General features: G+C 41.4%; 1 protein-coding gene across 3 annotated transcripts in view; it reads left to right on the top strand.

Annotated features, from left to right (window-relative positions):
* The first annotated feature begins 5,665 nt into the window (after positions 1-5,665).
* BMP2K (BMP2 inducible kinase) overlaps positions 5,666-26,273 on the top strand; it is a 67,769-nt gene continuing 47,161 nt past the window's right edge. For 2 of the 3 annotated variants that reach the window (XM_082051049.1, XM_082051048.1), the window contains exon 1: positions 5,666-7,839. In XM_082051049.1, coding sequence (XP_081907175.1) covers positions 7,686-7,839 — 154 coding nt within the window. In that variant the 5' untranslated portion in view covers positions 5,666-7,685. Of the gene's footprint in view, positions 7,840-23,749; positions 23,809-26,273 lie in introns of those variants that run through there. The other variant, XM_082051050.1, reaches the window with a different exon arrangement.

Here is a 26,273-nt window from a genome sequence, read left to right as displayed (position 1 = left end):
CTAATTGTTTTACTGAGCTCGTATGCTTGACAAGTAGAACCTCTGTTAGATAACATAGGCATGAGAGAAACTCTAAGGCACCTTATTGTTGTGCCTGAGATTCCTGCTTTGTTATGAGAAAGACCACAAGGCTGTGACTGCTTGAAGCCTTGAAATACAGGCAAATGCAGCAGACCCAGTGATCTTCTACCAGGGCTGAAATGCTGCAGTGCCTGTGTCCCCACTGGTGTTACCTCTGCATAGGAACTTAGGTGCTATTTTGGAGATCCCTCGGTAGAGAGGTAACTAAAATAAAACCTGCTCTTTGTAAATGCATTTGTGGCCTCTGGCTCTTCTTGCAATGTGCCTGCATTGGTTCACACTATCACCCTTGTAAGGACTGAAACTACTATTTGATGACACTCCAATGAAACAATAATGACTAGGCATAGGAGTTTCCTAGAGACTAATAAAAGGCTGGAAGGAAGGGAAGGGTCAAGATCCTGCAGAGACATTGCTATTGCAAGCTGGGAAGAAGCAAGGGGAAAAAAATGCAGGAAGGATTTTTTTTAAATGGATTACACAATTTTATTGGCATTGGAAAGCCAATGCATGCTCTGAAAAGAATGCATGTTCTGAGAGCTTGTCAGATTGTTTCAATCTTCTCTCAACTTCCAAGCCAGCTTAAAAAGTGAACTTGACAAACATTTTATGTTTTTGCTGAGTTTAGCTCACCGTCCCTCCTTCCAAGCATATCCTGTCACAAATTTTCATGTATAGGCCTGTGTTGTTTTTTTCTGCGGCAAAAATTGTCTTTCTTTCTGCTGTTAAAACTAGCTTTCATGTGTTTTGGAAGCTAACCTGTACGACTTAACAATCAAAATGTGAATTGCTTACCCAGTGAAGTCAACACCACAGCAGTCAGAAGGCCCCTTCCAACCAAGCATAGAGGAACATGCTGCAGGCTGGAGCCATTAGTTGTTAAGTTCTGTGCCATCTTTGTTAGATATCACAATAAATTCAATCTGGTTTGTATTTCCTTGTCCTGAAAGCAAATGTAGAAATACAGAGTTGAGAAGAACCTACTTAGCTCTTCTAGCACCACGCACTGAGGAGCATCATGTGTATTTACAACTCAAGTTTAATATCTTCTGAACTGATACTTGTCTATTTACCCTTTAAAACAAACAAACCAAACAAAACCAACAAAAACCAACCAACCAAAAAAGTTTAAAGATTCTGTGGCCTCGTTGATAGGAGTACTGTGTTTAATGAGGACACTTTTTCTAACCTTCTTGTAGTTGCTGCATTTCCCTGAACTAATTGATGTAAAATAATGTGTCTTAATGCATGATATCCAAAATGGGATGTGGTACTTCAGATGAAGCCTCAGCAAATTGATTACCTTCATGTCCTTCAGACATGATTTCTTTCAGTGTAAACTGGACTGAATTTTGCCTTTGTTTCTTGGTTAGGGATTTCTGTTCAGACTGTGAGCTTCTGTTGCCCCCAGACCCTTCTTGACAGGCCTGCTGCTTTGTCAGATACTTCTGATTTTTTACTGAATAAGCTTTTTCCTCCCGTCCTTAGCTACTGCATTTGTATTTGCTGATTTTTATATAGTTATTTTCATACCATTTCTCAAGATCCCACCAAATTTGGATTCTCTCCTCCAAAGAACTTCCAGCGCTGTTCAGGTATTGATTCACCCAAACTGTTTGGAAGTATGTGTTCTTCTGTCAGCCAGGCTATCCAGTAATATTGAATAAAATCCATTCCAGCACATACTACTTAAGGATGTGAAGGTCCTTGAATGTGTCCAGAGGAGGGGAACAATGCTGGTGAAAGGGCTGGAAGGCATGTCCTGTGAGGAGCAGCTAAGCACTTTGGGTTTGGCTAGTTTGGAGAAAAGGAGGCTGAGGGGTGACCTCATGGGTCTCTACAGCTTCCTGAGGAAGAGATGGGGAGAGGGAGGTACTGAGCTCTTCTCCCTGGTATCCAGTGACAGGATGCCTGAGAATGGTTCAAAGCTGCTCCAGGGGAGGTTTAGACTGGACATTAGGAAGCATTTCTTTACAGATAGGGTGGTCAAACACTGAAACAGGCTTCCTAGAGAGGTGTTTGATGCCCCAAGCCTATCAGTGTTTCAGAGGCATTTGGACAATGCCCTTAATAACAGGCCTTAACTTTCAGTCAGCTGGGAAGTTGGTCAGGCAGTTGGGCAAGACGAACGTTGTAGGTTACTTCCAGCTGAAATATTCTGTTATACTGCAGTGCCCCAGTTCACAGCCAAATAGGCAATAGTAGCCCTAGCATGAATTCTTCAGTCTATTTAGATAATCCTTTAAAAAGTTTCCATCTCAGATTTTTATATAATTTCCTTACTAAGCTGCCCATCTTTTCAGTTGCTTAGTCTGTTATAGACCTTTCCGAAGTCATCAGGTATTCTGCACTCCTTTATTCCTTGGCTTACTATCCCAAGGTCTCATCCGTAAGTTCCATTGATACTTATTGACTTTTTCTGAAGTTCTCTACCTTTGCTTTATCATTGCTACACCTTTCTTTACGCGTTGAACTTAATTGTTTTGTGATCACTTTCACTCAAAACACTTGACTCTTCTAGCTTTACGACTACTTTCAACATATTCAAAACCAGATCCAACATAGTTCTCCTAAAAAGCTTTTCTGCTTTCCAGAACTCCCATCTCACGCCAAAGATTTATTTATCCTATTTAATATGCACTTGGGCTGCAGAGCATGAAATGACAGTCACTAGGATGCGTAATATCACTGTCTCCATCTTTTTGCATAGTGGAACAACGGACAGCCTATTTCAGGAAAGGCTCTTGCAAAATTATGAATTATTATTATTATAATTTTAATGTACCTACTTAGATATGGCATAAACTAGCAGAAATTCTAGAGCTTTAATCGATCAATCCATCTTCAAAGCTTTTTATAATGGAGTAAATAATTTTTACCATAATTTCATAGAGGGGCAAATTCTTCCTGTATGGAGGTGAAGCAGCATACTTAAAGCTACCTTATCCTGATTTATAGTCAGGAAACTTTTTTTGTATACTGAGGTAGCACAGCATGCTCAAGAGACAGGAGGGGGACCTGGATGTCAAGCACAATGAAATAAAGCCACAGATGCATTATCTGACATGAGCTATGACTCTCACTACCTTGACACTGAGAAGACAGCTACTATTGTATGAAAAAACCTGTGGAGGTTTGTTTTTGTGAAACTAACTGTGAGAATTTTCAAGATGCATACTATGTGCTGCATAAAGGCAGTAATTGGAATAACTTACATGCTATTATAGATCTACCATTATTCAATCACTAAAACAGGAAGAAAGCATCAGCATTTTAGACCCCAGGTGATAAAAGAAAGGAAGAAGCAAGATACACCAATATTTAATGGAGACATACACAGCATGTGGCTGGGACACTTGTCTTCTCTCCTGTTTCTGTGCAATCAAAGTTCACTGTTGACTCCAGAGTCATAAAAAGCAGAAGGTGACCTTTATTGCTCTTTTATGGTTTTTGATAACAAAAGCTGAATATCTCTTAAGACTTCATGATTTATCAAGTTGAAGGTTTAAGAAAAAAACACCGTATACCACCCCCCTCCCCATAATGATAACTGATATCCCGGCCTCAATGGAGCCTCTGCACTAAGATCCCCCCACCTTTTCCACCCCTGTAGTTCATCTCTTCTCACTTTAGGATTCATACTTTTGATTTTCTGTCCTTTGTCACTGGATTTTTTCTTCAGACCGCCTACTGTTTGACATCACCCTGAAAATAACTGTGCTTGTGGGTACTTTCAAGGTTTTAAAATTTGTTACCTGGGTTTTTTTGGGTTGGTTGTTGTGGTGGTTTTGGTTTGGCTTTTTTGTTTGTTTTGGTTTTGTTTGTTTGTTTTGTTTTCGTGTGTGTGGTTTTTTTTTTTTAAATTAGTGAAAAGACTTTTCTGATCCGTCTGTCTTGCTGTCACAGTGTCAAGCATTAAAGAGGTCGGTTTTACTGCATGTGTTCCAGATGTAAATGACTGAAGCATCCCTGCTCTGCCTGAACCAAACACGAAGTTTCATTTCAGTATGGGAGAGCAGAGTTTACTTTGGGTTTCATACCCTGAGTGAAAGATGCCTTGCAGGTCTTCCTTTCTGGAAATTAAGATATCTTCTAGAAATGTCAAAATGTCATTCTGCTCAGGTGAGGAACTAAAGTCAGTGGGCCTATTCGCTTATTCAAAGTTATTGCTCACCTGCTTGGAGGACCAGGCGCATTTTTTTTAGTTACCTGTCAAAATTGCCTCTATTATTCAACCTCATTGACCTGTAGTGAATAAAAGGGAATCCTTAATATGAAACCTCTGCACAACATGCTGACATCTTAAAGAAGAAGACCATTCATGTGCGAGTCTGTGATTAAATGGGCTGTGGAGCATCATAAGGTAGCTGTGGTGTGGCTCTTGGAGATCCTCAGGAGGTAGCTGTGGTGTGGCTCTTGGAGATCCTCATGAGAGACTCACACTTCTGTGGCTATCTATGCATTCTTTGCCACAACTCCATGTGTAACAGTGATACACTTATTTGCCTACAGTGCCTAGCAGTTGACCTCTACGTCCACTGGTATGTCAAGACAAAGGTTAGTAGCATTCAGTCCCAGTATAACAGGAGTGCTCATTTTGCCCAGCCTATAAATAAGTAACTCAAGCAATAATTTAATCTCTTACTTTAAAAAGAACAAAGATACATGGGCTATGCTAGGGACCCCCAAAGCAAAGAAAAACTAACCAGTTAACCTAAAAGCCAATCCTAGCTTCTTGCAGTGACTTTTAGAAAATACATTAATTTTACTGAGGACAAGCAAAATTGCATTACTCACTGGTGCTAAACTTATATGCTTTTAACCTAGCTGCAATTTTTCTCCAAGACATAATTAAAAGCATCTATCTAAGGAGTGTAGGCAGATATCACTATAAAACTGTCTTATTAATGAAATGACACTGATTATGCCATTCTCCTCACAGTACTCTGCTTCTTTCATCTGCAGTCAAAATACCTTTCTCTTCTAAGGAAAACTGTGAATTAAGAGTATCTGCTGCTGAAAATCTGATCTCTAGTTACTGAAAGGATGGCAGCGACTACAGGAAGAGGGACTACTTATGCAAATAGCTGTATTGGTGCTTTCAATGTATGAATAGTTGTCGCTTCAGAAGAGAAATATTGTCATTTGGTTACTGACTCGTAAGTATGGCAATATGATTAAGTCAAAACTAATTTGATTATTGAAACATTAACCCAAAGATTTGAGCTTCTGACATCTCAAGAGCTTTTACTGAACTGATGGCTGTAATTGATGTCCATCGAAAACTAGATGTTCATTGTGAAAGACTGCATTCTTAAATTCCCACAAGAGATGCCAAAAATGCAGCTTCATTCATTCCTATGGAAGACTGACAGGAGATCTCATATCCATTTTGTTTTGATTGTATTATTTCATCCATTAAGGGTGAAAAAAACCCTTGTTTGTATTTGCACAGGGGTGACTACACAAGGAGAACACACTAGAAACAAAGCTACTGTGTACGCATACGCAGGCACATCGCAAGAAGAGGCAGAGGCCACTAATGCATTGCAAAGAGCAAGTTTTATTTTAGTTACCTCTCTACTGGGGGATATCTGAAGCCACACCTAAGCTCCCAGGCAGAGGTGACACCAGCGGGGACGCAGGCGCTGGTCAGTTCAGCCCTGCTGGAAAATCGCTGGGCCTGCTGAGCTTGCCTGTATTTCAAGGCTTCAGGCAGGTGCAGCCTCCCGCTCTTTCTTGCAACAAAGCAGGAATCTCAGACATAGTGATAAGGTGCCTAGAGTTTCTCACAGGCCTATATTATCTAACACAGAGGTCCTACTCATCAAGCACACAGGTCAGAAAAACAATTAGTGTGATTTATGTGCTTTTTCTACAGACAGGTGCAAGTCACTTGAGTATATTTACATTTAACTAATCTCCTCACCAAATCTTCCGCTATATCCCCATACGGCTACCTTTTCGATTACTCATTTCTTGCCATTTTGGGGGGACTAGAACCACTATTTAAGTATACAAAATGTATATCCTTGGCACTTTGGACAGTTTGAAATTTGGTGTCAGTCTTGACTGTAAACTTGAATCAGACATTTGAGAGAAATAATTTGGAAGCGTAGGGTGTTTCTCAAGTATTATTTCTAGGAACTGTTGCAAGTATTGCCTTAAATAGCTGCACTTGCCATCTAGTAGCATGGTGATAATAAAGTACCTCACAGCCGGCAGCTCCCTGGCTGCTGTGGCTCTGCACCTTGCCAATCAAGCTGATGAGCAAGTGACTTGATGACACAGGGCTTCTGGTGGTTCAGGAACCGGTCCTCAAATACAATTCTTATTTAACAAAAATGTAACAGGTGAAACAAAGCTTGTGTTGGAAAATTCCCATGGTTGCTTTGTCAGTGTCTGTAGGGAAGATGTCCATGGAGTGTACCTCCCACAGTGTGAAATTCACAGCTGATACTTTCCTGTCCAGATCCATCTTACAGCACTTCCTCGCAGTCAGTTACCTCCTAACCTCTCTTTAGCATGTGTGGAGACCCACCACTGGGAATTCACACGTCACCAAAGCTTTTTACAGTTATTCCCCTGGGAGCACTCAACAGACCCCAGAGGATCTACAGGCAACCTCACAGCTGTTTTCATCACAGAGGTGCTTTACAATGGTGCCGCTCGACCATGCCAGGCCCAACCTCTTCGTAGGCCTCTTTCGCGGGGATACGTCCGGCTCCGGCCTGGGTCAGTGAAGCGTAATCAGCGTCGCGAAGGCGGCCGCCGCTAAGGTCGAGCGGCCCCGCCCGCCCCACGTGTGTTTACCATGGCGACAGCTCCGGAGGAGCGAACAGGCGCGGGCCCCGCGGCGGCAGCGGCGCCTCACAGTGAGGGCGCAAAGCTGGTAACACTGCTGGGACCCCTAACGGTGGCCACGCGCGTCGGGGGGCGAAGGAGCGGAGCGGGGCGGGCTGCACGGTGCGCTTCGCTCTCCCCCACTGCCGCTCCACGTGCTCGCCCGAGGCTGACAACCTCACTTCCGGCCAGGCGGCAGGGGTGGAGCACACGGACACGGGAGTGTGAGGGCGCTGGGGTTGCGCATGCGTTTTCGTGCCGCAAACGGGAGAGGCGGCTGCTCCCGGCAGCGCGGCTGTTCCTGTCTGCCCGCCTCCCTACGGCGCGCGCCGGCCCTCGCGGCTGCGCGAGCGAGGGAGAAGTGCGCGTAGCGTCCCGGCCGCAGCGGAGCTGTGGGAACCTCCCCTGTCTCGGCGCTGTGGCTGGGCTGGGCTGTGCCCGCCCTCTTCCTCGTTCTCTCCCCCCTGCTTCCCTTTCTGGAGGGGGTGTCGCTGCGGGCGCAGGGAGCTGGCGGTGGCGGCCGAGCGGGTGAGGAGAAGCGGGGCGGGGGCCGCGGCCGGCTCGTGAACCGGGGCAGCCCCCATCCCGCCCCCCGTTTCTCCGGCAGCCGTTGGGCAGCGGCCGTCTGCGGGTAACGGCCGCCCTCGCCTTACGCTCGTCCCGACCGGCGGCTTCTTCCTCGGCCGCCCTGCGTCGCGCGGGGCCGGGCAGCCGCCTGTGCCCGGCGCCCGTCTCGCGGGCCCGGCGGGGCTCCGCTCGCCATGAAGAAGTTTTCTCGGATGCCCAAGTCCGAGGGCAGTGGCGGCAGCGGGACGGCGTGTGTCGGCTCCGGCGGCGGGGGGAGCGGCGTCGCCTTGGGCAAGGTGTTCGCCGTCGGACGCTACCAGGTCACTCCTGAGGAGCTGTTGGCTGAAGGTAACGCAGGGACGCGGACCCTACCGTGCGGGGTGCCCGTGGAACAGGGAGAGAGCGGCAGAGCGGGAGCGGCGGAGGCCGAGCGCGGCCATGGGGAGAGGCGGGGGGCGCTGCCCTGCTCCGTGCCGCCCTCGCGAGGGCAGCGGGACGAGCAGCCGCCTTTCTTGCCAGCCGCTCGCTCTTCCCGTCGCTGAGTAAGCCCCTGTAAGCCGGTTGGGGGGGTTATTTTGAAGTTCTTTTTTTTGTTGGTATTTTTTTGTTTCGGCTGATGGCCGGTGCCAGGGGCTCGTTTAGTGGCTTAAGAGTTTCCTAGCATACTGTCGCGGGTAGGGTCGTGTTAGATGCCTTAGATAACAGCACGACTTCGTGGGCTTGGTGTTTCGTCGGTCAGATCATTTGGGGTTGCAGACGGTGTGGCCGGTAGGCTGTGCCTCAGAACAGGGTGCTTTAATCTTGTAGTAGACTTTTTCCTTCTACTGATATGCATCAAATAAACCCCGTGATCTTTATTGCTGGGATGCAGTAGATTTCTGGCTGGGTCACGAGTGAACGTGCAGTGCTAGCAACTTCTGCTCCAGCTAATCCTCATTCTCCCCTTCTTGCAGGGTGCTTGACTAGTAATTCTTGTCAGAAACTTGCACTTCATGTTTTTAGGCCTCCACTGGGTCTTTATAAAGGTGTTTGAATTCGGATAGTCACAGAGTTGGCTAGACTTTGTCAGCTCTACAACTTTAATAGACACTGGCGTGGGGCATCTTGACAACAGCCATCTTTGAGTTGCACTCTGTGTGGGGGGGAAGCAGTGCAGTGCTGATATCTTATAGTTTGTGGCAGATGATGTTGTAAAGTAGAAAGCATAATTGCCTTCCTAGGTCACTGAGCAGAGGGCTAGTCCCATGTACTTGGTAGATGCTGAATTTTTGCAGCACTAGAACATGCTACTTTGGATGTTGTGGGTAAAATAATTTACCTTTCTCACTTCTATGTTTGTGCATTGATTGGACTAGTTTATGCATAAATGTACTTGTAAACTTATTGCTTAAGTGTGTTTATTGATGATGATTTAAGATGCAGTTTGAACAAGGACATGCAGGTAGAAAATGGAGCCATATAGGGAGTACTTAAATTTTCATTACTCTTTTGAAAAAGTTTTAGTAGTATAGTGGAATTGGTACTTTTTGGACCACAGCCTTTTGTCATTGGCTTATGAAAATGAGGTCAGGGCTTAGTAAACTGCATACTTGGTTGCCTAAAATATAAGTGGTTCTTGCTGAGAGCTCCTTCACAGTCCCTGTAGTCAGACAGAAGGTCATTTCTCTGCAGGGCTGCTTACAGGACAGAGATGTCTTTAAAAAAAGCTCCTGAACAAATTGAGGACATAACAGTAAACTCATATGTAAGGGGAAAGCAGCAAAACTGCATGGTGCTGGGTTCAGTTTAGCATATTATTCAAAGTTTTCTCATAATGTGCAGTTTGAAGAGCCACTATAGATCACTACTTTTTCTTCTTCTTTATGTAGCTCACAGAAACAAACTCATAGTCCTTAGGGTCTTGGGGGCAGGGAGCATAATACTTTTAACAGTGTTGTATAAATTGGCTTCCTTACTTTTGAGACAGAAATAGAAAGTTTTCCACAGCATTCATGTGTTCTCTTAAATACAGGTGACTAGGACTAGAACTGATAAGAGTCAGAGCAGTGAAAATCTGCTATGTCTTGGGCGAAGTCTTGACAGTCAACACTAGAGCTATTCAGTAGGATGGACCCTAAACGGCTTAGAGGAGAAGAAAATAACAGGTGGCATAACTGTGTGGTTGAGGTAGTAGGGCAGAAGTGAGGTAGCCAGGGGAATGATGCTCTCCCAACTCTTGGGACTGGGCTAAAAGTGTGTGTGTTGGGAACGCATGTGTGCCCAGTGGTGGCTGATGAGAAGGTCACTATGAGTAAGTTTTCAAGTGGGACTCTGGTACTCCTAATTGAGCACAATAGCTTATGAGTGAAAAAGTTGCTTTTTATCTAGGAATTACTTCTTTACAGTCATGTTTTCCCTGGACTTAATAGTAATGATTAAGAGTGAGTAATGCTATTGATGTTATATGAGTCATATTACAATCTATGATTAATACTTAATTAATACTTAATAAATCTTCTGCTTAAGAATCTTCCTTCTTTGTGGGGATGGGTGGAAACAAATTCTCTTCACCCCCAAGTCCCCTTTCATTTTCAGAAACCCAGTTTTACTGAGGGTCTTCAGTTGGCCAGGTAGTTTCTGTTACTAAGTACTGATGTAAAACTATTGACAAGTTACTTTCAGGGTTTTGGGTTGTGTAACACAAAGCATTGTTAATAAATTAATGAATGTAGTGAACAACAAGCCTGTTTCGGAATGGATATATAATGTTCTGCTAGCAGCGATATGGATAGGCTTTTTTGCTGGCTATTAGGGTCAATACCATTTTGTGTCAGCCAGATTTGAACTGTTCAGACACCCCACCCCTGCATAGACCCCTTCCAAATTTTGCATCTGAATTGTCCTGGGAAGGTTCTCTCTAACTAGAGCTGGTGGTAGTAGAGATGCCAAAAGGCTCAAGGAGTAATTATGTTTTTAGGATGCAAGAATGAATCTTTGGTAGATTCTCCATGTTGATACAGATGTTGCCCACAAAACACTTTCTGTCATCTTTGATATTGTTTTATTGCGGTGTTGTGAAGGCAAAAATATGTACCTTTATAATCTAGCGCTTTTGCTAGAAAATGTATACTACTGTCTAGAGGAACAGCAGCCTTTTGTAGCAAAGTAGGTATAAAGGTTCAAGTGCTATCCATAGTAAGCTACTAGATTGTTTCTTTTGTTTTAAACACATCTCTCTTCTGGTGACTTCTTAGCCTTAATTACCCAAGGGTCAGTGTGTTGTTGGATGGAGGTGTTTGTTGTTAAGGTTGATTACCCAGACATGGGGAAAACCAAATCCGTTTGGGTTAAGGTTTGATGTAGACAGTGAGTTCCTATCCATTTCAAAGGTCTGTGAAATAGTGACTGATCAAGGCAGAGCAGAGGCCTTTTCTTTGTATCTTTTTGTTGAATAAGAATATATGCGATGCAGTTGAAGTTTGAAAAATCTGAAAAATACATGGAGAATTCTTTCTTTTCAAAGTTACAGATGGTGCACAGGGACTCCAAAGTTAGTTATGATGACTCCAATACTGAAAAAGACTTCCTGGTTCAGAAATTACCAGGAGCTGGATGTGACAAATTATGAAACATCCTTTTAAATCTATCTCAAATGTCAGTGCAAAACAGTTAATGTTGTCAAGAGTGAAAAGGTAATTAAAAATATGCAACCTTCTAAGCTGTTTTTGGTTTCTAGAAGAAGGAGGTAGAAAGTTGTGGCTTGACATGGAGGTAATATTTCATTTTTTGCATTGACTTAAACAGAAAGGAGATAGTGAAGTGTAAGAACTGCAGTGTAACTAATTTTACTGGATACTGTAAGAGTAGCCATTGGAAGATATTAAATTGTTTTCTCGTTTTGATGGCTTGGCAGATCTTCAGTGTGTTTAAACTAAGTAAATAAAGACTTTTCCAGGTTTGAAGTTGTCTTTGTACTAGTAGCAGACAGAAGTGGGCATGTTGGGCATTTTGTTGCAACTTAGTATGTGGATATGTTTTTAATGAGTGCAGGTAAAGCAAGCAGAGACAGTTGCAGTGGTTTAAAAACAAACAACAACAAAACAAAACAAACCCAAAAACCAAACCCCACCAAAACAAAAAAAGGAGACTGTACATGAAATATGCAGTAGATTGTCAAGCTTCACTCCTGACCATGACTGGCTTGGTTTGGAAGCTACTTTGTGGGCATAGAAAGATGCTCATCATATTGCTTTCATTCTTTGCTCTTTAGAATTAATTCATGGAATCATGGAGCATATGCAGTTGCATTTTATATTAAAAAAACCTAAAACAACAAAACCAACAACAACAAAACAAGTACTGTGTAGTGGTTTTTGTCTCCTGTGGTACAGGTAATAAACTGTCATCCAGTGTCTTGAGTGTCTTGGTTTGGTATTTCAAGTACCACAGTTACAAGGCATTCTTCAGGCTGGTTGTTCTCCTGCTGTCCAGGACAATTATTACCATATCTGGGTGCTTCCCAGATATGTTTTTAGTACAACAGAGAAATGTGGTAACTCCCTGTCAGGCAGTAGTCCTGTGTCCATCCTCCTGTCTGTCCTAGTGTGCTGTGAATATAGCAAAAGAGGTGGTGATCTTGCCTTTGAAAACCTTCTTTTTTGGGAAGGACTATGTTGGGCTTGCTGTATTTGGAGCAAGCAAAAATCTCCTGCCGTTAATTCAGTACAATTTTTTCTATTCTCACCCTCCCACCAGTAGGTCCATTGCTGATGGAAGTGGAGGTAAAATGCTAGAGACTTACACAGAACAGACTGGGTAACACCCTGTGCTGCTTGCTCCCAGAAGTATCCACACTGAATGTAAAGTAGTGGTAGGTAGTGTCACTGTGTTTAGAAAAGGCAATAGGCTGTTCTTCAGCTTTTCTGTGTCTTGAAACTTTGGAAAGGAAGGATTGAACAGGACACATTACTGCTCTTGCACTGTCACTTACACTAGGGCAAAGGAAATAGAGAATGTGTAAATAAGTCATGTGATAGTGGTTATAATGTGTGGTTTATTTTATTTTTTTAAAAATTGTTCTAGCTGATAAAATAGTGAGTTTGGAGCTGTGTGGTGCTGAGTCTTCTCATGATTTATCTTCGGAAAGCTGTTATTTTTCTAAGTGACCTGCTATGTCAAACTGGAGAGGCAGGTAAAAAACACTCAGGTGATAATTGTTTTTGAGTTAGTGAGTTAATGTTAGTATGACACAGGAAGTTTGCTTCATGTATTTAACATGCTGGTTAAGGCACAGTTTTTTGTGAAGAGGGACCTCTCAATACAGAAGACAAGTGAAAACCTTGAGTCTTCCCTTTATAAGGCTGGAAATTAATTCTGCTTTCTTTTATAATCCAACTTGCCCTGCAACCTCTTAGAGTCATTACTGGCAAACTAGTGAAGGCGTGAACTTCTTGCAAGCTCTACCATCCTACTTAAATGGAGCATGTAGTCTCTGCAAGTACTTGATGACATTGATTATTCACTTGGTATCTTATTTTCATACTGTTCCAGTTGAGGCATAGGGAAACTAGCACCTCAGTGCAGAGGAATCCAAGTTCTGTTTTGTGAGATCTTGTGCTGTGTGTTTGTAGATTGTCATGCTAATCTTTAGTGCTAGTGTCCTTTACTGGAGGTTTTTCTTCAATGAACTGTCTAAGGGAAGAAGGGCAATCTTTATATGTGATAAGTGTTACAGCTGTGGTAAAGGTCAAATTGCCTATTTTCCAGAAGGAAGGTGTAGTAAGTTCTTCAGCATCAGTCCTAAAATGAGGATAGTCTAGAAAGTTTTGTTGTCTGTTTTTTTTTGGTGTGTGGGGTTTTTTTTTGGTTTTTTTTTTTTTTTTTTTTGTTAAACCTTACATGTCTTAGCAATAGGAGTGGAATTTGGAATTTGTAGTCTAAGTAGATGAAGTTTCTGATGTGTGTAAGGTGGCTCTTGTCCTTCTAGAATGACTTGTTAAGACCCATTTTGATAAACCTTTCATGCCCTGATTTTTAAGTCTTTTGAGTAAGTTATCTTTGGGATTTGCAACTCCAGAAGATGCTATAAACTCTTTAAGTGTGCTGCTATACAGCATACACTGCTTGCTTTCTTGTGGAGACGTGGCTTGTTGGTCATGCTTTGTGCTGAAGAGGCAAATGGGGAGAAGTGCCATTGTATCTGTTAACTTTGTACTTCAAAGCCTTTAAATGTGGTTTGGACTGACTTTTGAACTGTGAGATTCTGACTATACAGTGGGAAGCTTATTTTTGTGTCCGGTGTTAGGAATATAGGTGGTGCAGAGTCACTTTTCCTGTCATGACTGTGTGGCATGGCAATCTCATGACACACTCATGATTGTTTTTTTTCATTCCTTTATGGTTTGTGGAGCATGTTACTGGCCACTCTTTGCAGTAACTGCAGTTTTAATTTCAGTTGGAATCTAGTATAGTTCAGTTGTTCCAATGGATTATGAGCTGGAAGGTTGTCTTGAAAGATAACTTGTGGAATTTGAGTTGGGATTGGTCATGGTTTTTTTTTGTTGTGTTTTTTTGTTTGTGGGTTTTTCGTTTTTTGTGTGGTTTTTTTTTTGTTTGTTTGGTTTTGTTTTGTGTTTGTGGGGTTTGGGGGTTTTGTTTGGTTTTGGTTTGTTTTGCTTTGTTTTTTCCCCCCAGTATGTAACATCACTGAATCTATGTTCCCCCATAACTGTAAAGGTCACACCTGTTATTCTGCCTCCAGCAGTTTTCCTTTGCTAATTAGTATTTGGGTAGCAGAAATGGTTTGTTCAAGTTAAAAAGATGAAGGGTGAAAACAGCAGCACAAATAAAACATTCTGATTTTCCTTTTGGTGTAGAATATAGTGTAATAACCTTAAAGCTCTTATCAGTCCCAATAATATGCATGGCTGCCTTAGTTCAAGTGTAGCTTCAGAATGGCAGGCAGTGAGATGCTGAACCAAGTCTTGATCTCTGGCTGATGAAAGATAGGTAGCCTATGCTGTAGTACTTGGGATTGATCTTTAGGCTTTTCAAGCCTAAGGCAGGCAGCTAACAGCTTGAAACAAGAGGTTTGTTTTGCATGTTACAGTATGTGGCTATATTCTGTGTAATGAACAGGAAAACAGAGCAGGAAGTAGTTTGGGGTATGTACATGGGATCCTGGTCTTACATCAAGATGCAGTTAAAAATGTCTTTTCATCTAACACAGCACACCAAATAAAAGCTTGGAGTTTTGTTAGTGGGATAGCTAGCGTACTGCCTGAACTTTGGTGGTTCTTCAGTAGAACAGTAATTCTCACCCTACTGTCCAGAGCTGTCATGTGCCTCTTCTACATAGACGAAGAAATAAACCGGTTAGGAAACCTCTTTAAGCTGACAAAGGTCTCTGTTGTACAGCTAAGACCAAGCTCAGCTCTTACACATGGATGGTCTAATGCTCTTGGGTTGTCAAGTTATATGTATTTGCATCCTCTAAGGACACTCATTTCTGCACTGCAATGTCCATGAACATGTACTATTACACCTCTGTTAACTGCACATAATTGTTCTATTCTTTTTCAAGATCATAAATCTAACTTTTGCATGCCCAGAAGTAGTTAAATACTGAGCAACTACTTTGTAATCTCGTAGTTTGGAGGTAAGTTTTTGGGATAGTGGCCAATAGTCAGATGGTGCTATTAGAAGCAGCAGCTTGATCTGTAGCACTGTCATAGTAACATGATGCACAAACTCAAACCATTTTTCCTTTGCCAAATTTTGACAAAAGACAGATGTAGCTAATGTATGTGCCATCTACTGGCTTTTTTTTCTTGTGGATGTGTTCTGATAAAGTATGCTACTGTTACAGTAGTCATAAAAGGGTGTATGCATGCAGGTGTTTTTACGGTGAAACTCCTGGACACCCTCAAAGGGTAAGGCAGCATGTAATAACAGAGGACAGATTAGCTTTGTATGGGAAGGACTTGGCCTAGCTTTAAAAGAAGCTGCACAGGTTCTTATTTTGGATGCGTGGGTTTTGTTGGTTTGACTTTTCAAGTTTTTTATTAGACCTTAGTATTTTGGATGTCAGTGTAGAAAACAAAATCTTTATTAGTTAATAAAAGTAGAACTCATTTTCAGACAGATGTTAATTAGAAACCAGTGATTCTGGGAAGTGTATGTTTATTTCTTTGGGCTTTTGTTACTGCAATATCAGAGCTGTCAGTCATAAACTAGTGTGTTACCCATATGGAAGTATTTGCACAGTTCTGTGCATAGAGAACTGAAGTTAATAGCAGAGGGGGAACTCTGTCTCTAGGGAGCAGCTTAATTACAGGCTTACTTTCCTTTCGTATCTGGGAAGATTGAGCATGCTTTAATATTAAGTGCATGAACTTTGACATTTTTCTTGCTGTATATGTTTGTTTTAGCTGTAAATGTGTGCACACATGCTGATGACTGCCTCAGTTCTTGCTAAATGGATTTTACCTCAAACTCAGAGGAAAGATGCTTGAGGTAATCAATTAGGTTGTGCTTCTTGGCTTTTGCATTGTTTTGGTTTACAGCATTCTTTTTAAGTCTTCCTTCTTGAAAATATTTACTTGCTTAACCTTGGACTATATCTTATTTGTTGTGGCTATTTTTTGCCTCCATAATAGACTAGATAGGTAGGTTACTGTAGTTGATTGAGTTGCTGTGTGCAAATGAAGCTGTGTTAACTGACACTATGCATTCTCCAGGCCTGCTAAAATGCAGAGTGTAAGGGTGTCAGATAGCAGATGGTTCCAGTAAGCAAATTTTATTCTGCTTTTGGGACTAACTGGGAACACAGACATGGTCACTCTCCTAATTGTAAGTTGGTTGCTTGAGGTGCTATCCTTTTTCTAAGGAATTGTTAGGTTTGCAGCCATCTGTTTTCTAAGGAAAGTTTTTCCTCCTGTGTTTCTATAGGTTTAGCGTAAGAGCTGTTAATATACTGGATGAACAGCTACTTCCAGAAATGCTTGGAGTATTTGCCTGATACCTTAAGCTGAAAGTCTGAGACTAGTTTCCAGATGACAGGGATGCTAAGCACCAGGGCTCTGACACAGGTGATGTGATCTCTAGTCTGAGATGGCTTGTTCTGTATTTTCTTCTCTAGCTTAAGAAGACAGGCTGTGAACGTGAAACCCCTGTTCTCTTGAAGGGCTAGGTTCTGTTATTTCTCTTCATGATGTCTACCTGCTGACAAGGAATGCAAGTGAATTCCTCTTCTGCTTTCCTGGTTGTCTTGAGAATGGATGTCAGTCTCCTGGTGTTTGGAGTGTTTGTCTGACAGTTAAGAAGGTAGGAACCTTTACCTTCCTCTCCTCTGATTCATGCGTGTCTTGGTTAGTCTTACTTGTCTAGGTTAGTTACTTTTTACTAGCAGCAGTGGGATGTCTTGGATAAGGATGAGGTCAGTTGTGAAACTGGGTCTCTCAACAGAAGCAGTGTGGAGGAGAACGCACTGAAACATACAGGTTAACAACTGGAAATAAAAAGCCAACTTGATCCTAGAGGTCTGTTTTAATTACGTGGGGAATATTTATTTTGGTTTGAGTAGGAAAAGACATTTTACTGCTGCTTTGTTCTTGAGCAATATCAACACGTTATAAAACATTGTCTGTGTTGTGGAACTGAAAACTAGTTAATTCGCAGTGCTTTCGCTGTAAAGATATGATGGCATTTTCTTAGCCTTGTTTCTCATCCTTTTTGCCTTGCCGCTTCTGATGCAAATGGTAAAAATATTGAAGAAATGACTACGTAGACTCATGTGAGAGTGCACACCTCTTAGCGTTTTTTGTCTTGTTCTTTGAGAGGTGTCCAAGCTAGTATTGATCTCTAGAATGTGGCATCCCCTTAGGGAGTGTCCTTATCTTGCAGATGAAGAAACAAAGGAAGATGAGAGATTTGCCCCAGGTCATCCAACAGGTCCCTACAAGAGCTATGGGTAGAGTTTGGAATGTCCTGGCTCTAGGATGCTTTCTTTCTCATTGCTTCTGTAAATGCTGTGCCTTGATTGCCATATACAAAACCATGAAAGGAGTTCTGATCTTCCAAGCCTTGAAGAGATTTTGTTCCGCATAGTGTGTATGTTGGGCTTCCTTCCAAACTTGCCCATTATTTTAATGGATAACTTTGTTCCTGTAGTGCCTTGAAACTTTAATGCACAAGTCACTAAGATAGATACAGAAATGGTCCAGTTCTTGGTTTAATTCTTGTTTGGACTGTGATTTCTGTCTCTGCATCTTGTTATCTTTCAGCAGCAGTTCTAAAAAGTTATTCTTGCAGTGTTTTGCTACTTCTCTCATAGTTTTGAGTCATTGGTCAGTATGACATGTTCTTATGTTCGTTTGCCATTCCTGTACGTTGAAAAACTGCATATGCTTTTGTTTGGAAAAATGGTTGCTAAACAATTTTTGTTGTTGTTGTTGCTTTAGGTTTTTGATAATTACTAAATGATATGCCTGAAACTGTATAAAAGCAGTGTTTCTTTGGAGAGACAAGCTGTGGAAGAACAAAACTGAGATAATCATGTAACTGCTAAATGTGTATGGGCTTAGTTTGTGCTATTTAAGAACTCTAACTGAGGCAGGTGCTCTTCTGGATTGCAGTTGTGTAACCACAGGATGCGATTCCTCTTTGTGCTTTGTTTTTGAACTCAATGACTCGGATATAAACCAAATAGATAATTTAAGAACATAAGGCACTTATTTACTGACACAAATGTAGAAGGACTTGACTTGAATATAGCGTGTGTTCCAACAGGCAAAAATAGGAAACGTTAATGAAATTTGTTATGACATGGGATCAGTTCTGTTTTGTGCATGATGTGCAGGAAAACATAGTTTTGGGGAAGAACAAAAACAAAATGAAGCAAACAAAAAAATTAAGTAACTGTATCCTTTGGAGCCTGTTGTCTCTCCATAGACCTCAGTAGCATAGTCTGTGTCTGTGGAGTAGACACCTTCACCTTGAGTTCAGTTTAGATATCAGTTGTGTGTTATCACTTGGCTTTTACTTAATAAGAACTTATAAAAGCAGCAGGGGGATGTTTGTTCTCAGAATGAGATATCCAGAGATGACTTAGGTGCTCTGAAGAAAGAAAATAAGGTTCATATTGTTATGGTAGTTCTAAAAGCAGTGTAACCGTGTAGGAACTTACCAAAAGAAGACAGTGTTCTTCATCTAATTTGGTTTAGTCTTGTAGACTTCTTGACATTTTTCCAATGTTGGTTTAAATTTACAGTATTTTTAGCAAATTGATCCTGAGCATAAATGTGATGTAGAATGATTGGATCACAGTCTTAATAAAGAGGTCTTTTGTATGCCAACTGAAGTATTCAAATGAATTCAAAATGTACCAAATAGAACTTTTAAGGACTGCTTGCCCCCATGCAGGTATCAAGGAAGTATTATTACCTCAAATATTTTTAAATTCTATTTATTCGTGTAAGCAGGTTGAATCTCAGCTATTTTGCTTTTAAAGTGTATTGGTTCCTTGTTGTTCGTATTCCAGATATGTCTGTATCTGCTCCTTTGGTATGTTTAGAGTTCAAATGTACACCAGTATTTACAGACAGATGAGCTCACGAGGCGAGATAATGAAAATCCTTCTACTGATAGCCTCAATTATTCATATCAGGTATTCTTAATTAATTCCAGCCAGTTAATCCAGTTTTGATCATGCTTATTTTTGGAAAATGGTCAGTGAGTTCACTGGTGATGACATTTGGATGTGGAGATGTGGGGGGGACTGTGTAGATTCTTTGTAGCAGTGAAGAGATTTCATCTTGCTAATTTAGTATGTGTATTATGCCTTAGAAAAACAGTGAACTGGAGAATCTTCCTATGACAGCAGCCTTAGTCTGAAATGAATTGCGTTATGAATTGCTTGGTCCATCTCTGTTTGGCTTGGTGACTTTTGTTTCTGTTGTAGTGAAAGGTGGTGCTTTTCTAAGGTGCTGTAGAGCTAACTATTTTGCTGAAGCTGGGCACTTTATGCTTTGCCTTGTTTCTCTGCTGTGGTAGCTTTGCAGTATTCAGTGAGTTATTAATGTGTGAGGTTACATATGCATTCTCTGACTTTCTCTGCTGTGGATTCTTAGCTCACATATTTAAATCACAATTAAAATTGTGACTTCAAGGAAAATGAAAGATAAGCTACAGGGCAAATAAGAGTTAAAAGGTTTGTTTGTTTTTAATTGGGTGGTAACCACTCAGTATGAAAATGGAGTTCAGTTCTAAGAAAGTTGCAGTGGTGGCACATGAAGTACATAATGTGTCTGTACCCACTGATTAAACTATTCTGTAATTATTTTATTTCAACACTTGTTTATTGGAGCTCAAATCAAGTGTTGTGTGTGGTTTTTTTTTTTAAACCAAACTATTGTGTGTGTTAAAAATGGTTAGCAATTGACATTTGAAATCTATAAAATTTATAAAATGAATGGAATTCATGGGTTCTATTGATCCTAGCCTCAGTGTTGTAGAATGAGCAACTTAATTTTCCTGTCTAATCTATATTTGCAGATGTCATCATCCTGATTTTTCAGACTCCCTCTGTTTTCAGTTTAGAGTAAAGTACAGATGGAGCTGAATTCAGTGAACCAACTGAAAGTCTGGAGGGATGGGGAAAAAACCTTGCCACATGTGGAAGGTACAACTGCTGTTCAAAATATTGTGTTGGTGTGGTGTGTGTTTTTGGTTTTTTTTTTGTGTGTGTGGTTTTTTTGTGTGTTTTTGGTTTTTCGTTTGTTTGTTTGGGTTGGTTTTGTGTGTGTGTTTGTTTTGTTTTTTTTTGTTTGTTTTGGTTTTGTTTTTTAACCATGCTAGCAGATGCTGCTTACAGGTGTCTTATCAACTGGACAACTTGAGAAGCTTTCTTGTGAAAAGTTGGGCAGGGAGCACATCCCACTTAAAGGCATCACCTTGGTTACATCTTGAGTAACGGAATGTATCTAGTGTACTAAAGTTTGAGAGACTCGAGGTTCAATCGCACAGTGAAAGGAACTTGAATTGAGTGTTCTGGCCTAGATTACACAGCCTAATCCCTTATATAGATGTTTAGTCAACAGTCTTACCTTTGATAAAAAAAAAAAGTGTTCAGGTTGGTTGGTAGTGTTCTGTTGTGTGGGTTTCTGTTTTTTCTTGAAACATACTGTTTGGAAAGGGAAGCATCAGTGACATGAACCTCTGTCCCTTGGAGAAAAACTTTGCTTCTGCAAACAGTTGTCACTTGACAAGTGTTTCTTGCATTCAGAAATCTGGATTGTGTTTCTTGAACTTCTCTCTTTTTTTGTGTGTGTGTTTTTTGTTTGTTTGTTTTTGTGGTTTGTTTTGTTTTGTTTAACTCCAGAGCTAGTTTATGCCAGCTATGGAGAATCTGAAAATGCAGAGTTAGTAAGAAATGCAATTACAATTGCTCCAATGCTTAGTGGATGGGAAACTCAACAGCAACACTTGACAGAACTTGGTAGGCTTGTATGAAGGGAAGTCACTTGAGAAATGCTGACCTGCTCTATAAATAGAAGATATGTTTGTTTAAGCATACTGGGATATGTGGGAAGTACATTTGCAAAGGAAGAAAGAGTGAAGAAATGGACTGGTTGTGCTACTGTGCGTCTGAAAACTAAATATCGCTTTAAGATCATTCAGAATCAGGAAACATTGTAGGAACATAACGTTGTTCCCAGGCTGGAGGCTGGTTCCTTGAGCACTGAAGTAGAAGATGCTGAACTGAATGTTTTTTTTGCTTTAGTTCCTGATGTGCCTGTAAAAAAATAATTGTGCTGTATTTGTACAGTGAACTGCATAAGATAACTTGAATAAGCCTGCTTTGTGCTGAAGTGTTTTCTGGTTGTATTCCTCATTTGTGTGGCAAGGTTTTGGAAGTGGGGGAATTACAGGGGTGGCTTCTGTGAGAAGATGCCAGAAGCTTTTCCCATGTTTGACAAAGCCAGTGCCAGCCACCTCTAAGAGAGGCCTGCTGCTGGTCTAAGCTGAACCCATCAGCAACAGTGGTAGTGCCTCGGTGATAATGTATTTAAAAAGGAGTAAGAACTGCTGTGCAACAGCAGCAGTAAATGAGAAGAGTGAGATGTGAGAGGAACAGTTCTGCAGATGCCAAGGTCACTGAAGAAGAAGTGGGAGGTGATGTCCAGATGTCAGAGCAGAGGTTCCCCTGCAGCCCATGAAGGACCCCATGCTGAAGCAGGTGGGTGCCTGAAGGAGGCTGTGACTGTGTGGAGACCCCATGCTGGAGCAGGCTCCTGGTGGGACCTGGGATGCCATGGAGAGAGGAGCCCACACTGGAGGAGGTTTGCTGGCAGCATTTGTGACCCCGTGGGAGACCCATGCTGGAGCAGTCTGCCCCTGAAGGACTGCGCCTCATGGAAGAGACCCATGCTGGAGCAGTTTCTGAAGAATAGCAGCCTGTGGGAAGGACCCACATTAGAGAAGTTAGTGGAGGACTGTCCCCATGGGACCCCGACACTGGAGCAGAGGAAGAGAGGGAGAGGAGGAAGGAGCAGCAGAGACACGTGATGAACTGACCACAACCCCATTCCCCATCCTCCTGTAGTGTTTGGGGGAGGAGATAGAGAATTTGGGAGTGGAGTTTAGCCCAGGAAGAAGGGAGGGGTGGAGATAACGTGTTTTTAGATTTGTCCTTATTTCTCATTATCCTACTCGGATTTGATTGGTAATAAATTAATTTCCTTGGCTTGAGTCTGTTTTGCCTGTGATAATAATTGCTGAGTGATCTCCCTGTCCTTATCTACACCCATGAGCCTTTTGCTATATTTTTCTTCCTTGGCCAGATGAGGAGGGGGAATGATATAGTGGCTTGGTGGGCACCTGGCCTCCAGCCAAGGTCAAGCCACCACACTGGTCCCCACCAATGCTGGGAGCAGACTGGATAAGTCTCTTCTTTTACTGTTTCTGTAAGCTCTCATTCTTGTTGTTAGAAAAAACTACAGTACCCCTCCGTCTGTGTTAAATTTAACTCTCTGCTTTGGTAAGTCAAGTAGCAAGTGTCTGCATGATGCTGTAGCCCTAGAGCTGTAGGAGCTGACTTTGTGATGAAGCCAAATGGATTGTGACTTGTTGCTGGATTTTACCATCATTTTCTACTTTCAATTAGTATAGATAATGGACCCATTCAATACTTACAAGTAATTTCTGTACTATGTGATTTCAGAATTGTCCAGGTAAGAGATCACTCAGGTGGGTCTGATTGAGTAGTTTGAGTTCTAATCAGTGCATTTAGGTATGTAAGAGATTTAATAACTACAGGTGGATTGGTGGTCAATACTCCACTATTTACTCCTCTTATAGTGTGGGATACAAAGATTATTGCATAAGCTTACTATGCATATCTTAAATGCTACGTCACCTGCCAACCCATGGATGTCTGGTGTCATGTAAGGGCAGCCTTGAGAGGTGTCCCTGCTCAAGGGGAGATCACAACTGTGCAGCCAGCTGCTATGGAGGGAGAATTCAAGGCACTCTGATGGCTGTAGCTGTTTAAAGTGTCAAATAGTTGATTTGTAGTCAATTTTTCTGCTGTCTTGATGTGGTTTTGCCTGCTTATCAGCCCAGTCTTCAGCTGGACCGTTTTTTGCGGCTTGGTGCTATATGCTCACTGATAGCCTCGCACAGTAGGGTTAACTTTGGTTAGGCCTACTTGCTGACCAAAATTCTGTTATTTCAAACAGGAGGAGTGCTTCTGTCACAAAAATCTGTAGGTGAAGAGGTTAGTGTTTTAATTTTCACAATTAATTAGCTGAACTCTAGGTGACTGTCTAGTTGTGTTCTGTGCTCTCTCCTTATTAAGGAGAAGGGAAGTATTTGTTAACTTAAATGGAGGAAGCTGTTAAATACAGTTGTAGATGCGTGGGGGTGTGGTTTTTTTCAGTGAATAGCAAGAGGAGGTGTAATGTAGTATTATCAAAGTAGTACAGTGTTTGTGGCTAATTCTCAGGCAGCTTGATTCAAAATTGAAATGTAGAGAGGTTTGTCATATTTCTTCTAACAGGAGTATGAAGTAGAGAAGGGATCAGTTTTACTTTGAGAATTACAACGTTTTGTCTTGGGTGCATAAAATGTATTACTTATAGGGCATATCAGATGCTTGGTTTTTTTTTTTTTTTTTAGAGCATGCATTAAATTATATAATCAGACAATGTAGTTTCATTTTCCCTGACAGAATTTTACAGGAATTGCAAGGCAGACAGAAGATGGCACAGAAACAGTTCTGTTATTCTAGTAGTCAACTATGGATAGCAAATCACCAGGATACTCTGAAAAGCATGTAGGGTGAGTAATATGATTGTCTTTAATGCAGAACAATGAGCGTTGTTCCTTTTGCTGTTGGCTGGATCAAAGCTTGAGTATCTTGATTAGCTGCCTGTCGGATAAAATATGCTTAAACAACAGTGTTAGTGCTTCAGTTTGTAAGTAGTAGATTTAGTTGACAATGCAGCATAGTGCTGTAGGATGCTAGCTGACTAGAACAGCTATGCTCTATATAGAAAAAAGAATGTTCTGAAGGCTGTATCATCCAATGAAGTAAGTTTTTTAAATACCCTTAATAGTGGCTTGACAGAATAGAGGTCTGTAGAAATACTTTTTGTGCATGGAAAGACTTGATCCAAGCTTCTCTCTGCAACATTCTCAGAAAGGAGTCAAACTGCAGCAAGAAAAATGACATCTTCTGAACTCTGTGGAGACTAACTTATTAAAAGGCCAGTTAGTAGTATCTTAGTTTCTTGTTCTCACAGAAACATACATGTGCTTGCCATGAACTTAGAAAGTACATTTGATATGTTGGAGTCTCTTAAGTATGTGAACTTTGGGGATAAAGCTTTACTACTGCTTCATGGTAGAAATACTAGCATCTGTTTGCATCCCTGGCATCTATGAGTTTTGGGTATGCCTGCACATGGTATCAGGTGATTTAATTATTTTTAAATTGCTAAGAAATAATTTGTGCATTTGGATGCTCAGCTTTGCGTTGTAACTGCTTCTTTCTTCCCAGTAAAAACACCAGGTTATTTTTTTTTCCCTAGTGTGACACCTGGGCATATCTGTTGCATAGATGTTACTAAATAAGACAACTTTTCGTGAAAATCTGTAGCAGACCTTATTTCATCTTTCCCAGAGCACCTTAGTAACTTGAAGTGTCTTGGATGTTGCAAGTACTCTCAGGTGCTTTTATCATATTTTTTGCCAAGTTGGACAGCAGTTGGTGCTAGAACTAAAATGTGAGAGTAATTGCTCATGAGGTTGTCCCATGGAGTATGTGATTCACAGTTGCTGATTTCACAGTGCTGACTTAAGAGCAGAGGCTGATTTGAAGAAAGCGGTACTCCTTGTCTAAACTAGCCAGGATATTTGGATTGTTACACAGTGGGAATTTGTGTGGGCAGTGGGAAAAAGAACAGTGTTGTGTCCCTTGGTATGCATTGTCTGCACACTTAAAACAAAGTGGAGAAATATTGAACTCTAAAATACGTGTGCGTAGAAGAAATGCATTCTTTTAAAGGTAGGGAGCTGTTTTTGCTCTTGGCTTTGGGAATGCTTAGCTCGTTAGCTTGGAGGCAACATCTGTCAACTGCTCTTCTGGATGGAGCTGTGTCTCGGAGCCCTGCATTCATGACTGAGACTTGTGGAATATGCTTTACTGAAAAATACACCTTTGTACATACATGAGGGCGTATGTATAAGTACATTAAGAATTTAAATGTTTCTATATATGATTAGCATCATATACACTGGAACAGGCTTCCTAGAAAGGTGGTTGATGCCTCAAGCCTGTCAGTGTTTGCTTTTTTATCAAAAGGCCTCAAAGTTAACAAAGCTGTTGCTGGTTGTCCAGCTGGTGAGGGATATATGCTAGTCAGTTCATACCTGCATACCTGTCTTGAGACCATTTGCAGCATGTTGTGGTGTTTCTTGTCTGTGGGAAGATACTTGTAGGATGCTGTTGGGGGGTTGTGACTTGACTATATTGGGAATTTAAGGCAAGCAGAATTGTCTCAATGGGTGGGAAAGAATGAAAGATGTGATCTGAAACTTCCTTGTCATCTTTTTATGTGCCATGGCATATGACAGTTTTGTTTTAACCCTTTTTTGGATGCATTATGTTACGGAGAACTGAGTACTTTTTCTGTCATCACTGGCATGAGGTAATAAAACATTTTTATCAGCTTCTGAAAATGCCGTTGAAATGCCAGCTCCTATGCTGACCAACACATGGGAGTGTAATTCTGTTAAATCTCCAGATACAGAGTCTATGGGCAAAGCAACTAGTCATTATTTCTTGTTGGTTTCCCATATAAGACATGGCGATGTATGTACCTCCTCTTTGTGTCACCACATCCCTCTCCCCTGCCCATCCAGCACTGCTTGCTTGCTTTGGTACTTTCAGTGTGAAGCTGAACATCAGATATTACTGGAAAGATTGGAAGTATAATGGTGCAGGGTTTTGCTGGATCAGGGTTCCCTGAACATTGACTACTATTAATTTTCCTGTAAATAGTAATATACTTGCTCAGGTTTTGTTCAGAGTTATGCTACTTGGCTCTTTGATGAAAGGACTTTTATAGCAGTTGTATTTCCGAATGAAAAACCATTTAGGGTCACATATCTACTTGGCAAAATGGACACTAGGTCTGCTTTTATGGCTCTTTCAGGGTTCAAGTATTCCTCAATCTTGGCACCTAATGGCAGGAAGAGCAGTTTTCTGGGTATTGAGGTTACTTCAGTACTTTACGCTCATT

Source organism: Streptopelia decaocto (genome assembly GCF_964273445.1).
Source record: "Streptopelia decaocto genome assembly, chromosome: 4".
NCBI lineage: Eukaryota > Metazoa > Chordata > Aves > Columbiformes > Columbidae > Streptopelia > Streptopelia decaocto.
The sequence above is the reverse complement of the archived record's forward strand: the minus strand, read 5'-3'. Positions and strand labels throughout refer to the sequence as shown.